Source organism: Pteropus vampyrus, unplaced genomic scaffold, assembly GCF_000151845.1.
Source record: "Pteropus vampyrus isolate Shadow unplaced genomic scaffold, Pvam_2.0 Scaffold242, whole genome shotgun sequence".
NCBI lineage: Eukaryota > Metazoa > Chordata > Mammalia > Chiroptera > Pteropodidae > Pteropus > Pteropus vampyrus.
Window position 1 is genome coordinate 199,858 of NW_011889023.1, and position 15,647 is coordinate 215,504.

Genomic DNA, 15,647 nt, shown 5'->3' on the forward strand with positions numbered 1-15,647 from the left:
ACTAGCTCGCTTTTGAGTCATTTCTAGAAATGGTGATTCCTCTTTCTATATCTAATTTCACGTCCAGATGTTTTCGTTATAACATGGCTAAATGCAGGTCCCTGCCTACCTGTCATATTCCTTTGTTCAAGACTGAAAGAAGGCCAGTGTGGTTGAAGCAAGAATGGTGTAAGATGAGATGGGAGAGGGAGGCAGATCATAGATGGCTATTTGAAGGCCATCATAAGGAGCTCAGATTTTATTCTTAGTGAGATGAAGAATGATTTAAATGGGTTTGACATGATGTGATGTTTAAAAAAAAAAAATCACCCTGGCTGATATGGAGGAAAAACCTCATGGGGCAAGAATAGAAGGAAGATTAGAGAGGCTTTTATGGTAACCTAGGCTATTGGACCAGAGTAATTGAGGAAACCAAGAGAAGGGGAGAGATTCAGGATGTGTGTTTTACAGATAAAAGTTTATAGGACTTGCTGACAGATTGAATGGAGGAGGCTCTAAGAGGAAGAGGCATCAGGGTTACACCTAGGCCTGATAATCAATTCATACCACTGCAATGGCTGCCTTAAGTCTTTGTGTGTTTCCTGTTCTGATGGGTCAGTGCCTTTGCTGTACCTGATGACCCAAGGTTTTGTGGGAAAACTAGGGAGGAATAGATTTAGAGGGGAATATCAAAGTTTTATGTACCTACATATTATAACATTTCCAGATTGATGAGACTTTAAAAGTGCCATCCTGAAAATTTTCTGAAACATTATTCAAATAACAGTAATGCCAAAAACATTCCAGGCAGAAGTGCTTCCATATTTTTTTAACATAACAAACATGAATCTTACCCCTCCTACTTCTAAACTAGTAAATTAGCAAAGTCTGTGTCTGATAAAGCCTGGAGGGGTTTTATATCAGGCTTTCTCAACCTCAGCACCATTGACATTTTAGATGGGATAATTCTTTGAGGGGCTGTCCAGAGCATTGTAGATTGTTTAGCAGCATCCCTGGCATACTAGATGCCAGTAGCACCAAATCCTAGTTTTGAAAATCAAAACTGTCTCCAGATACCACCAAATGTCCTGGGGTGGGGGGTTGGAGGGTAGGGTAGCAAAATCATCTCCAGTTGAGAACTACCAGTTTATACTAAGCAATAAAACTATCTAGCATGGTGCTGATACTAACAAAACTAATATTTATTAGTATTTGTTATAGTTCTTTTATGCTACCAAAACCAGTGGACAAATTGGTTATTTTTTTTAACTGCTAAAGTTGTAAATCATAAAGAAGTAAATACCTTAAATTTATCTTTAAGTTAAAAATAAATATAAATCCATTCACCAGTCACGTTTGCCGTGATCTAGATTGTGAATCTACTGACTAGATTTCCAAATTGTAATGGTACATGATACGTTTTCTATTTTTAGTTTTTAAACTAAAAATATTTAAAATAGGTCAGAAATTGGATTCTGCTTTCATTCTTGTTTTTTATAAATATATATTTATCCAACTTTTTAGATTTCTCACCTATAACTTAATCAAATTTTGGCGGGAGAGGGATCAAAGGAGCAATTAGTTTTTTTATTGTGTTCCTAATACAGTCAGCCTAGCTTTCAAATAAAACCAGACGTCTTTTATCATCACAGTTCAAGGGCCAATGAGTATTTAAATTACACAATTACCGTAAGTATAACAAATGGGTTCAGTGACCACTGCCACTAGTTCTTTGTAAGCACATTCATCTGATGGGACAGAAGCACGTGGGGGTATTAGCAGCCTCCTAGCCATAGCTTTCAGTGTGCCTTGTCATAAGCCAGTATGTCTATTGGGCCAGTTTCATCAGGTGGAGATTGGTTAAGAAGCACTGTATGCACCAAACACTACGTACTCTCCTTGCATTATCACTTTTATTCCACAACAATCCTAAAACACATACAAGTTAATATTTGTTTTTCTTTGAGAATAGTGAAACAGAGATGCTAAGTGTCTTGCACAAGGTTACATAGGTAATAAAATGATCAAGATGAGAACCCAGGCATTCTAAGATGTGCTTTACCATTTCATCACAAGTCCAAGGCCATGGGCGTTAATGCTCTACAGAGCACTAGGCAGGCTCCAGTCTGGTCCATGATCACAAACTACACTTTTGAATCTCGACCTGTCATCTTCGAAGTGCATGCAGTGGCTAGAAAATAAGGGAGATCAATATAAATCCATTACTTGGAACAATTCAGTGGCCCTGAAGCATCAATTCCATATAAGGCTAACTCAGATATTACCTGTTTTCATTTCCTATTGCTGTGATAAATTACCACCAACTTAGTGACTTAAAACAACACAAATTTATTATCTTACAGACCTGTAAAAGTCCAACACAGGTCTCACTGGGCCAAAATCAAGATGTAGGAAGGACTGCTTCTTTTCTGGGGACTATGGGAGAATCTATTTCATTGCCATTTCCAGCTTCTAGAGACCACCATATTCTTCAGTTTGTGACCCTCCTCCCCTCCATATTCAGAGTCAGTAACATTGCATCTCCCTGGCTGAACATTTTTGCCTCCCTCTTATACTTTTAAGGGTCTTTGTGATTACATTGGACCTACCTGGATAATGCAGGATAACCTTCCTACCTTAATGAAATGAAGCTTAGAGCCTTGGCATAGCTTTGGATGAGTCTGTTCCTGTTCAATTGTATTAATTTTATCTGTTTTTAATGGACATTATCACAAAATTATGAGACTGAAAGTTAGATTTGTATGAAATCAGTCATGACTAAATCGCTCAATGTATTAAAACTGTCCTCAAAGTCTATGTAAATGGATCAGCTGTATAATTACCGATAATTATAAATATATTGGAGTCATTTAGTCTCTTAATAATTTGAGATGGGTATTATCATTCTCACCAAATACCACGCAAGAGGTTCTAACACAGAATCTTTAATTTGTTTTAGAACGTATGTGATAGGATACGACAGTAACCATATTCAAGATACTGTACAAAAATGATTTTTTCTACTGATAAATGATAATGAAAAATGTAATTTTCATTAAAGCTTTCTATTTAGGACCCCTCCTAAATGTGCTATTTTAAATGAGTAAAGGAAGTTAAGATTCTTTCGATAGAACTATCATTCTCATCTTCATGTATCATGTTCATCCAGCCTTTCTATCCAGATTCTAGCTTTATTCTCACATGCCTCCCAAGGTTGTTATTGTGTGGGTGGTTGGGCAATGAATTTAACTGTTGTTAGTTCTCTGGGATTTTTGTAAGTTTTTACTACCTAACATTTATTTAATGAAAAACAGTGAATTGAAAGCAGTCCCGATGGTCACTGCCACTACATACAAAAGCCACCACTGACTCAAAAAGACTGGAAGTGCCATATGATTTAAGACTGATAGTTTCTTTAAAAACTTATAACTACGCTTGAATTCTGTAAAGAACTATGATTTAAACAACTTTCAGGATTTAAAGGTGATGTTCAACAATCAGAAGTTAAAAGGGCGGTGATGTTAATAATAAACACCATTTAGTGAATACCTATTTGCCTGGCCCTTTGCTGACATTATTTCAATTCATTCTCACAAACCTGCAACATAGATAGAATCTTTTTTACAGATAGAAGAACTGGATGTCAAAAGCTAACTTGCCAGGCACCAACCACAGAAGTAGTAAATGTTGGAATGGAAATTTGAAGCTCAATGTGTCCATTCCAAATGTGTTTTTATCCACTAATATAGTTTTTAAAAAATTGAGTATGTTCTGACATGTTTCTGTTTTTACTTAAAAAATGACCCAGAGACTTTAAGAAATCTAAAAAGTGGAATTTCATTGTCTTTGCCATTATTTTTTTTCAAAACCAGCATTTGAATAGTTATATAAAACACTAATGGAATTATTTTTATAAAAATCTTTTGCAAAAGTAATGAAGGTAAACAAATTTGACATCCATTTTTTAATTTTAGGTAAAAGGTTAATATTTTAAATTTCAGGTTCTTGAAGTTGAACTTGAAGTAGGTCCCTGATCAGACAGAAAACAAACAAAAAGTATCATTTATAGATAAATCAAAAGGCATTTAAAATAACTGAGGGAGACCTAACTTGAAAAGGTTAGTTAAGAATACTTCTCTACAACTTTAAATGAATTTTATTTACTGTTTTCTGTCATAGGAGATGAATATGATGTATGTGCCATTTGTCTGGATGAGTATGAAGATGGAGATAAGCTCAGAATCCTTCCCTGTTCTCATGGTATGAATGATGACATACTGCTTTGAATTTACATAGTAAATTTATATGTAGGTTCAGTATTAGGAGACAGAAAATAGTTATTAGTATACTAGTACTAATTAGTAAACTAGGCCCTGTACTAATTAATAGTCTCATAAGGATACATTTATAAAAATTTACAAACTTTTCTTCTCATCCCTGCATGATGTATGTATCAGAACATGAATAACATGGTAAGAGATTAAAAATGTTCTCAACCACAGTACACTACCTAAAGATGTATACTCTTGCTTCAACAGCCTATCATTGTAAGTGCGTAGACCCCTGGTTGACTAAAACAAAAAAAACCTGTCCAGTCTGCAAGCAAAAAGTTGTTTCTTCTCAAGGCGACTCAGACTCTGACACAGATAGCAGTCAAGAAGAAAATGAAGTGTCAGAACATACCCCTTTACTTAGACCTATGGCTTCTGTCAGCACCCAGTCATTTGGGGCTTTGTCGGAATCCCGCTCACATCAGAACTTGACAGAATCTTCAGACTATGAGGAAGAAGACAATGAAGATACTGACAGTAGCGATGCAGAAAACGAAATTAATGAACACAGTGTTGTGGTCCAGCTGCAGTCTAATGGTGAACAGGATTACAACATAGCAAATACTGTCTGACCTTCAGAGGGAGACTGGGTTATTTCCTTTTAAAAATGTTTATTTAGGTATATAATTTGATTTTTTTGTTCCCTTCAGAGATTGGTGTAGAAATAACTTATTTTTTAATAATCTACAGTGTAATCAGATTATTGAAACAGGTTTTTTTGATCTGGTATTTATCGGCAGGAGTGTACTTCATTTCACTAATAATAATAGACTGGTGCTGTAACTCAAGCATCAAATCAGCTCTTACTTTGGAATGAAATATATCCAAAATATTTTTTAAAATCCTCAGTATAGCTTGCAATTAAGACCTAGATTATAATATGCACACTTTGCATTTTACACACAAGGTCAGTGCCGTGGCCACCTAGCATGAGAGAAGCCAACTTCCATCTCAAGTTACTTACCTAGAATTGTTGAGTTGGAATATATTTGTTCTGGTATTACCTCAAATTGCCATCATTAGTGAAAGGCAACAGGTAATTTAGCATTTATCCTCCTATCAGCACCCCAGAAAAACCCAAAGTTGTCTTTTTCCTTTCTATTCCCTAGTAGTCTTATCCTAATAGGAAGTCTGTACTAGTGCAAATTTTAAGTTTTAAGGTTTTTAATACTAGTGTTATATATGAATTTGATTAACTAGCTAAAGCAATATGCCTCTGAACTTACTGAATTTCAGTTATCATTAAGGGTTTTGTGTTGTGATCAAAGCAAAAAGGACATGCTATACAAAAATACCAAACTTCAGCAACTGTTAATACACAGATCATATACCTCTTTAATAAAGAGCATCTTATGCTAATTAGCCCTGCTAAACTATGTACAAGGAAACTGTTCAAGTATTGGATTTGAAAATAATTGCTTGTGTTTAACAGAATGATGTAGTTAAACAATGTATTATGAAAAGCTAAAATATACATCATTGTAACTGTAGAAAATAGACTTACGTATAATCAAAATGCTAAGAATTTTTATATTGCCTTGTATGAAGGGAGTTTGAATGTTAATAAACACATTTTCCACTTTAAGAACTGGCAAATATTTGTTGTACTGTAGTATTACTTATATTAGCCTTATTTTTATATGCACAGTGCTATAAAGGTATAATGATTGTGGTAATTTAGGTCAGATAAACACACATCACCTTAGAACTTTATACATGGTACCTGACTGCTCACAAGCAATTAGGGAATTCCCCAAAAAGTTAAAACTGCAGCCAAAATCATTCCAACAGTAGTGTACCTCATGGTACCCTGTTGTAACTGTAGTACATCCTTACAATAGACTGCTACACAGCCTTGAAAGGATAAAGTAAATATATAAATATAGCTGCACTGACATGGGAAATTGTTAGTGAACAAAAACATATTAGAGAATAAGTACACTAGGTACATGAGCCTTTTGTTGTTAAAAAATATATATAACAGATTCTAAAAGAAATGTAACACTAGTAGTGAGAATTTCACTTTCTGTTGCTTTTTAGAAAAATTCTTATAAGCAACCAAAAAAACCCAGATATTTCCACTTAGGAAACTAAAAGTCTGAATTCAGCATCTACTGTCTGATACTACCTCATTTTAATCTACCCCCTTTTAAAAATAAAACAGGCCTGAAAAACAGAACATTAATTTACCAATGGATGTCAGCAAAGCTCTGGAATTTTACATACTTGTATAGTCCTATAACCTTTCTAAACCTGTTTGGTTATTTGTATAATTTCATTTAACCTAAGGTAGGGTATGAGGACAAAACACTGAACTCAGTGTGTTAAAAAATAGACGAGTAATAGCTTTTATAATTATTAGTCAATGATAAAACATTATACCTGAAACAATATTTTTAAAGAGGAAAAGTTGTCACTGAAATGTGTATTAGATATTGTATTCCGTTTTTAATCCAGTTCAGATCAAAGACCTAGTTCAAGTTAGAATTTCTTTTGAAGCAAAAATTACCTTTTGAAACTACAAATTGTTACTTTTAGTTTTAAAATTCATGAAGCTTCTTAGTTATATAGCACTAAGATTGTTACTAGTTCTGATATTCACTTATATCATTCTGATATAATGTCTTCATGGTGTAACTACAACTTTTTAAAGAGGACATTAAATAAAATTAAATCTGATTCCTATTAAATAATTTTATAATTTAAAATTTTTGTGAATGCAAAAGGATAGTTACCTGGAAAATTACTGCAGAGATAAATTTATCTTGATATTTTTGCCTTCAAAAATACGTATATAAAATACATGCATATTATAAACTGTGTTTATACTGTGTCATGTTTATATCTTATATTTAACATTCATTGATAAGCATTTTCTCATGTCATTCTTCAATGACTATTTTATCCTTGACTATTATTTTATCCTCTGGATAATCAATTATATAACCCATAACCCGGATAGGTAAATTTTGTAGTTTTCTAAGTTTAATTAAGTAATGCTGTGTGATGGATTCTGGTGTATAAATTTCTATAGCTCCATTTCCTTAGGTAAAATTCCTAGAACTATGTACAAAGCACAGCTACGTGCATGTTTGTCTAAGTGTTTTTCTAATGAAATTGTGGGTAGGGGTCCAATATCTAGTTTTATTATATATTGTTTTAGTGATACAGTCGCCTTCTACTATCTTCTGCTCACACCCCAAACACATATCCTTAACCTACATACAATTCTGGTTGCTGCTTTCTAATTAGTTACCCTAACAGTTCTTTATAACTAAAGTATGGTAAAATCTCATTATTGCAACCCAACCACCAAATTTTCATTTGACCAACAAATTTTTATTTGTTCCTCACAGAGATCTTAACAGACCAAGAAGTTGAGGTTTTTGTTGTTTTACAATTTCTAGTGTGTGCCCACCTACCAAAGGAGCCCCAAATCCCTATCTTCCATACACCCTGTATGTACAAATTCAGAACTGCCTCAAAACACTGTCAAAAATTTTTTTTTAGTTGTACATAGTCTAGTTTAAGTAAGGCAGGGAGATTAATTCCCATCTCCTTACCCACTGTTTCTCAAAGGATGGCATACAGGCCACTTAAAGAGAATCAGACTGACCTGGCAACTATTTCTAAAGGGACTTCGGGGGCTTATGGAATCTCCTTCTCCAGGGTGAAACTCCAGAGCTCAGACTCTGCATTATAACCAACTCCCCAGTTTCACTTAGACCCACCAACTTTTGAGCACCTCTGCTCTGACCTTCTGCTTGGTAATGATTTATCTGAACAGTTTAAAACTAACATATTTACTAAACTTCAGCACATCTCAGGGACGTTATGACCTCAGGGACTGAACTTAACTTACAAGTAAGCCATAGTTAACATGTCACTCCAAATCCAGGAACTGCAAGAATACCCTAGTTATCTTATATGCTGCCTCAGGAGTATCTTCTCTTATGTGAGAGTCCCATCCCAGCTGGCTGACTTCAGCCTGCCAACACAGCCTCCAAAGTCATATGACAGTTCAACACAGAAGAATCCACAATGCAGAAACCCTTCTTGGTACTGGGCCTCTCACTGCACTAGATTTCACATCTAGAGACCAGCAACAGAAGAAAAATATTTAGTTTCTAGTAGATACATCAATTTTCCTCTCTCACAAGCCTGAAAACTAGTCTGAGATAACTAAAAGCCATTTTTAATAGATGGAAGCCCTTTAAAAAGAAATTCCCAGGCACTCATTTTATTTATAATAAATACTACAAGAAATGGAATAGGCCATCAGCTGAAAATTTTTATGAAGATTTTATGCTTGCAGCAGAGTTTAGACTATTCTGTATATTCCCATTGTGTCAAAAATCAACTGTAATAGTAAGCCAACAATTTATATAAACAACAGGAGCCTAGAATATTTGGTTGGAATAAATTTATTTCATCTGTCTGTAAACAAGGTGTTTAATAGTTATGGCATTTTTTTAAATGCATATTAAATCAGATGAGTTAGACTGTATCCCAGATGTAACAAAGTGCAGGGAAAGAAATGGACAAATCAGCAACAAGATTTGTTTTTAAATCTGTACATTATCCACAAGGCCCAAACAATAGAAGCAAATACTAGAATGTCCCTAAAGTAGTGCCATTCGAAAGAAACCTTTATAGGTCAGTTAAAATCCATCTCACAATAGCAACAGTTCATTTTAACAATAGTATGGCACAGAATACATATGAAAAAAATTCATCACAAGACAGCCAAGTCCACAGTAATGCAACTTCATATAAAAACTCAAGCTGCAAATAAAAATTGGTCCTATGAAGAACAAACTGGACACACTCCAGATGGTTATGTTGGGATACCTAATGTCCATAATGGCAGCCTTTTACAATTTTAATAAAGAGTAGAGCTGGTGTGCGAAGAAAAAGACAGGAACAAAAATCTGAGCTATTGCAATGATGGAATGTTCCTGGGGATTCAATCAGTATGGTTACTCTAGGATCACGGGAGGAAGTGCCTTTTGCTCTCATTTTGTAGTTGCACAATTTGTATGTCCTGTAGACACTATAAAAAAAGGTATGTCTACTCAAGTGCAACAACAATACTAAAAGCAAACTACTGCAGCTCTCAATAGCTCATCAACAAAACGAATTATTAATTGGTTAAATAAACCAGGCATGGCATAAAATAAGATGGAAGCAAACCAAATACCTTATGTGCGGAGGGGGAAGGTGAGAAAAGAGAATGAAAGAAAGATGCATGCACTTTTTCCTCCCAACCATGCGCTACAAAAGGAAGACTAAATGAGCTATGTAAATGTTCAAAGTGCTGAAAAGACATTGATCAAATTAAAGATTGTACAACCGGCATCTTACTTAATAGTAACTTATTTTAGTAATCAATATCCCATTAATTGCTAAGACAAAGTGATGCCCAACTTGGCATGCCCCCTCCCCCCAAATTTCAAGGTATCATGCAAATCATTATTGTGCTGCAATTATGTTGCCAGATAAGGACTGATTACATACAGTGGTTAACATACAAATGATCCATTGGGCAAACAGGAATCATGACATTAGAAAAAATAGGTAAAGAAATTAGCTACCATACAGTCTGGTAGCACTATGACCATAATTGGGGTGGTGATGAAGACAGTTGCTAGGTAGATGGGGAGAGGCTGCTTACACATCAGACCTCCTCAGGTATAAAGCGAGTTCATATGCTTTCTTGTTAAGTGTGCCTCCGTGGACACCTTCCTTTCCCATGACTATAACCAATGCTGGAGTACACAAGGAAACAAAACAAAAGTGAACAGAATTATTTAGGGGTGGCGGGGGGCAGGAAGAAAGACACCTTTCCCCACCAACAGAGGGATACAAAGGAGACACAGGTTCATACCCCATCACCCTGCATTGCTAATAAAATTTCCAGAATTAAGACTCAAGCTTACGGCTAGGAAAGTTTAAGAGCAATTTTTCCCTAATACTTAACAGTCTGCCTAGCAGCTAGAACCCAGAGTCTCTCAAGTATTTTGCCATTGAGTATGCCTTCTTATTCAATCCGCCTCCATGGACCCCTTCTTTTCCCATTACAAAGACCAAGACTGAAAGAGAAAGAAGAAAAGTGTTTCAAAAGAAGTGTTAATCAAGAAAGTCACATACGTTTAGCAGACAGAACCCCGATCAAGAACCCTGATTAAAAGTTAACATTAAATTAGTTTTCCATGAACTGTCAAGCACTGAAGTCAGCTAGTTCTTTCTAACTAGATATATACTAAAAACACTGTAACTATTAATTGCATCTTGGAAGTCTAATCGATGCAGCTATAACACTCTATAAAAATATCTTTATACTAGCTGGGAGTGGGGGAAGTGTGACCATTTATCTTCTAGGGTAAAAAACCCTGGTTAGTATGACAAACATTATATTGGCCTTCAAAATATCAACCTAAACTTAGGTGATTATTTACAAATTTCTCCCAATTTAACAATCTTGCTTAAGTACAAACTATTAAAGTCTTACTAGTGAGGCTAAATGTGTGTTATTACTTCCAGAGGAAAACCAAGACCAAATTTTAGATATTTCCAGTGCTATTCAGAGAAGACCAAATTAAAAGTACTTAAGGCTTGTGCTTACTGATATCTTCACTGTTCTAGCTTTCTTTTTAATTCAGTCTAAAATCCTGAAATAAATTTACTATTTCCAACAATAGGTTCTACTATGATACAGTTCAAAGGTCTAGTTCCCAAAATACGTGTATATGTCAGATTTTATAGTCACTGCCACTAGATGTCAGCAGTGCTATAGGGTTGGAAAATCTCATTCTAGTTTCATCACATGGTTGATGCTTTTTAACATTTATCTGAGGTTCAACTAATATTAGAGATTTATCTATTATTTCAGTCACCTAATTTTCCTACAGAGAGGTACACATATACATTAACACATATTAGAAAAAAGAGTGACGTTTAAGACAATCAGGGAGTTGATTAGGACCATTATAGTATATTATAACTGAGAGTAGCTTCAAGTTCCTTCACATGGTAGATTTGGTCTAAGATGTGCCAAGTATGCTATCTGAGACTACACAAGCCCTCTTTATTTACCAATATTTGCACAGGTTAATACATTTAATAAGTTTGTAATAATATGTCATAATAAACCTCAATTTTCAAAGTTTCAAAAAAGTAGTGAGACTTAAGTGCAGAATTTCTGCAAGGTTGACAAGTCAGGAAACACCACAATTTCTAAATCAAATGTGTAAACGAAATTTAATTTCCTACTTTTCAAATCTAAATCACGAACACACTTAGTCTTTGAAAATATTCTAGTAACAGGACAACTTACTCCAAAACCCCTATTCTAATTATGTCTCTCTTCCTCAATGTTTCTAATTTAAAAAAAAAAAAAATGAGCCTATGTTTTTTTTATGCTGAGCAATAAATGATTAAAATGTAAGCAAGAAAGCAAAGGAAACGATCCAAAGGTCAAAGACTCAAAAGGACTAAAGTAACCAAAATGAACAATTTAACAATCTGGATACACCATAAGATTATCATTGATGTGTCAAGCAGTTCAGGAGACAAAGTTAGATTTTCATTTTACTAAAACTAAAACTAGAGAGTTGATATGAATATTCTATTTTAGAATAAAGTCAGGATCTCAAAGACTAAGCTATATATACAGCTGCTGTAGAGTTAGATTTTAGTAAATCTAAATGAGTGTCTCCCTTCAGTGCTGGACAGTTCACAAAAAACACCTTAATAGCCATATGGACTAACACTTTTATTCAAAACGTTAAAGAAATTTCTTAATAAGTTGTATTGTGACATGCAAGTTTTAACCAAAAGAGTATCTTGCTTACCTCTACCAGCTCTGCCCACAGCAACGTTGTATGTTGGCTCACCACCTTGGCTCTTTGTCCGGATGTCCATTGTGCAGTCACCATCGACGTATAGGCTATCTCTGATCACTGAGCACTTCTTTGCACCAAGAGTCAAACCGTTGGTAAAGAAACCTTCTCGGTCTTTTCCTACAATCATATCTATTTCTACTGGCTGCCCCCACCCCCACAAAAAAAAGGGGGGGGAAAAAAACACATGAAGTTACAGTTAATTCCTTTCAGTCCTTAGGGTAACAGGAAAGACTGTGCCAAGTCTGTAGAACCAATACAAGACATTCACTAATGTAAAATCAAGTTACAGTCTTTTCTAAAGAATTACTTAATCCTACATGATTACATGTTTTACATTAATTACGTTTCACAGTTAGCAGTATAGTCTGGTATCTAAAGACTGGTCTATGAAAAGAATCTCTAAATAGTTGGTAGTTGCCACCAGATAAACTACAAACTTAAAGTTATTTATAAACTGTATCAAGTCAAGTGGGACTTGAAGTGCTTATGTAATAGTAAAGATTCATCTATAAACTTTCAGCAACAGCTTGTCTATCATAGTCACATTACAGTAATACTGCATCCAATTTAAAGTTTCTTGAAAAGTCTCCTAAAATAAAGTCCATGCTTAGCATGTCTGTTCACTTCTACTCTGCTTCAAACAGCTTGTGACATCTCCCCCACAGTATGAACTTCACTCCCAAGACCTCAGCGCATTCCCAAATTCATACTTCCCTCCTATTTTTCTAGCCACTACTCCTTTTTCTTCCCAACTTACCTTCCCCTCCCACCCTCAGCAATCTAGGCAAATGCAGAAGATTCTGTGTGTAGCACTGCAGTAGGCAATGGTAAAAGAACAGAAAAAATGGGGGGGTGGGGGGTGGAAAGAAACTGAGGTAGCTATCAGAACCCGAAAGGAGAAAACGTGCATTCTAACATTCCATGAATAAGAAGGAAGGCGTCGCCCCCATCAGAACTGCAGAGTCATAGCAGGCCCCAGCCATTTCCAAGCATACTCCCGCAATCTTCCTAGCCAGACAGCGGGAACTCACACAAAGACAAGAGGACTGCAGAAAAAAAAAGTTGATCGCCAGAGGCCAATTCTCTGTAAAAATTGTAGTCCACTGAGGTTGTGGGAGACCTTTACAGTACTAGCATCAAGCACTGACTGAGTTCTACACAGTCAGATCTTAAACCATGTTAAATAACTAGTACAAGAATAACTGGTAGCATCCGTTAATAGGGGGCCTGAATTTTGGCGTTTGATGGGAAGAGAGCCTAAGGCTAAGAGATTAAGGGAATGGTACTATATATGTCACAATTTAGGAAAACCTTGTGCAGAAAGAGGCAAAACAATAAAGCAGCACTGGAGGCTTAGTGACAATTATTCCCCACACATGTGGCAACCAAGTCACAGAATCAGGCACTGTGAAGCATAAATCTGCTTTAGTTCCTTACTAAAAAGGGAGGGACTTGAAGAAGTGAAGTGTCCCCTTAGTCTTCGCAGATTACTGAACGCCCCTTAAAAGCACCCCCGTTTTTAGAGCTATGTTGCGTAACTGGGGATAACGGTATATCGATGAATCTCCATAGGAGGAGAAGAGAAATCAATGGCAGTTCGCCATCTTGGAGAATTAAAAAAAAAAAAAAATCCTATAGAGCCAGAGCTAAAGTCGAGATTCACGAATCCACCTACGTAGTCGGCGTACATTTCTCCCAAGCCCCAGAGGCCTGGACACCCGCAAACCTACGCAAAGTCGCTGCGAGGATCCCGGGGGCCGGGCAGCCGCCGCCTCCCACAGCACCGCGGCGCGGGCGGCGGCCCGGCAACTGGAGGACCCTCGCTCGGGTTCGGCGCGCGCTGGCCTGGCATCTCTCAGGCCCCCGCTTCCACCCCGGGAGGTGCAAAGCAAACCTCAAGGCTTCCAGGGCACCTGAGATTCACGAGCGGAAAAATGCGACCCCCCTCCCCCCGCCCCAGCGAGTGCGTACGCCCCTCCCCCAGCTTCACCCAGACGGGCACTGAGAACGCGGGGAGCCGGGCCGCTCTCCCGCCTGACAGCGCAGCCCCAGGAGAGGGGGCGTCCGCGGGCCTCGGCCTCCCTGCCCGCCCGGCGGCCGCATCCTGGGCGCCGGCCGCTTTGCACACCTGCCGGCGCAGCCCTCCGTGCCCCGGACCCGCGCTGCAGCGCACCCACGGCCGGCCGGCACCGCTCAGGTCCGGGGACAAGAACCCTCGCCGCCGCAGGTCCTCACCGTAATGCTCTGGAAGACGCCCCCGGCCGTGGCTGCCCAGACGTATTTGGCGTCGCAGTAGCCGACAATGGCGGCCTCTTGGCAGCAGCCATCGCACATCAGGTTATCCACGTAGCTCTGCCAACCGGCCATCTTCGAGCCCTTCGCACTGCAGCGAGGACAGCGAGGAGCAGCAGGCGCAGCGGCGGCGACGGTAGCGGGCGGCGGCGGCGCAGGGGGAGGCGGGGCGGGGGCGGGGAGGAGGCGGCTCTGCGCAGGCACCGACCGCCCCCCTCCCCGAGGAGCTGCGGTGGGAGGACGCGGGGACCGCGGTGAGGGACAAGCTGCGGAGTGCCCCCGGCCCGGCCGCTCGCCCGCCTGCCCGCAGCCGCTGGGCTGGCTAATCAGCGGCGGGAGGCTGCGGAGCGGCTGTGCCCGCGGCGCCGGCTACTCACCGCGGCGTCCTCAGTTCTCTGCGGCCACGGCGGGACATGCGCGCGCGTGCGTGCGTGCGTGCGCATGCGATCCCTCCGCGGCGCCCCGATTCGGGGGGTCCCGGGAAGGGAGAAGGAGACTGAGGCAGGGGCGCGGAAGGATACAGCTCTGGGAAAATCACGGCCGCCACGTGTGGAGAGCGAGGTCCCGGCGCGGCCCTAGGGAGGCGGGGTCACTGAGGGTAACCGAACCCAGGACCCAGGACCGGCAGAGAGGGCGTCTACCCCGTGGCATTAGGCACCCCAAGGACGGCGGCGTCTGGGACGCCCCGGAGTCCTCACGTCGGCCTGTGTTGCGCCTCTTCTGTGTCCAGTGGCTCGGGATGCGGAATCGAGGCTCGGTGTCGGATTGCAGAGTTGCCCTGGTGACGGGATGCGGAGCATTTATTCTTGTTTGTGGTGGGGGTGGCTGGTGACAGAGTTGCCCACGCTTGTCTCAGGCGTTCCCAACGGGACCCTCTTCCCGGGATTTCTCTGCCTCTCGGCCGTAAAGGCAGCCGAGTGGGCGCGTTCAGGTGAACTGAAATCAGAGCTGGGGTTAGTGGCTCGTAGGAACGTTTCTGAGTTTTGCAGGCCTTTCATTGTTGACTCATTTGGGTACCAGGGTTCTCGCATTCTGTGGATTCTTTGGAAGAACTTTAAGGCTACTAATCATGTGTGGCTAAATTGCTCGTAAATTACGAACACATAGCGACCTGTGTAAACTTTTTGTTAAACTGGGAAAG

At 39.1% G+C, this 15,647-nt stretch overlaps 2 protein-coding genes across 7 annotated transcripts in view; one reads left to right on the forward strand and one right to left on the reverse strand.

Annotated features, from left to right (window-relative positions):
- The window catches only part of RNF13 (ring finger protein 13), a 142,999-nt gene extending 137,093 nt beyond the window's left edge, over positions 1-5,906 (forward strand). For all 4 annotated transcript variants that reach the window (XM_011374230.2, XM_011374228.2, XM_023519968.1 and 1 more), the window contains 2 exons: positions 4,159-4,239; positions 4,518-5,906. In XM_011374230.2, coding sequence (XP_011372532.1) covers positions 4,159-4,239; positions 4,518-4,882 — 446 coding nt within the window. In that variant the 3' untranslated portion in view covers positions 4,883-5,906. The remainder of the gene's footprint in view (positions 1-4,158; positions 4,240-4,517) is intronic.
- PFN2 (profilin 2) lies at positions 1,871-15,052 on the reverse strand. Of its 3 annotated transcripts, none has more exons than XM_011374227.2 (3): positions 14,450-15,052; positions 12,164-12,356; positions 1,871-2,170 (listed from the first exon to the last, which is right to left on the reverse strand). In XM_011374227.2, exons 1-3 carry the CDS (start codon positions 14,579-14,581, stop codon positions 2,124-2,126), a joined length of 372 nt encoding a protein of 123 aa, XP_011372529.1. In that variant the 5' UTR covers positions 14,582-15,052; the 3' UTR covers positions 1,871-2,123. The 3 variants fall into 3 exon arrangements, with proteins under 3 accessions (XP_011372529.1, XP_011372527.1, XP_011372528.1); XM_011374225.2 differs by lacking the exon at positions 1,871-2,170 and adding an exon at positions 8,719-10,402 and having other exon boundaries at positions 14,450-15,018; XM_011374226.2 differs by lacking the exon at positions 1,871-2,170 and adding an exon at positions 8,719-10,078 and having other exon boundaries at positions 14,450-14,921.
- Between the last annotated feature and the right edge of the window lie 595 nt (positions 15,053-15,647).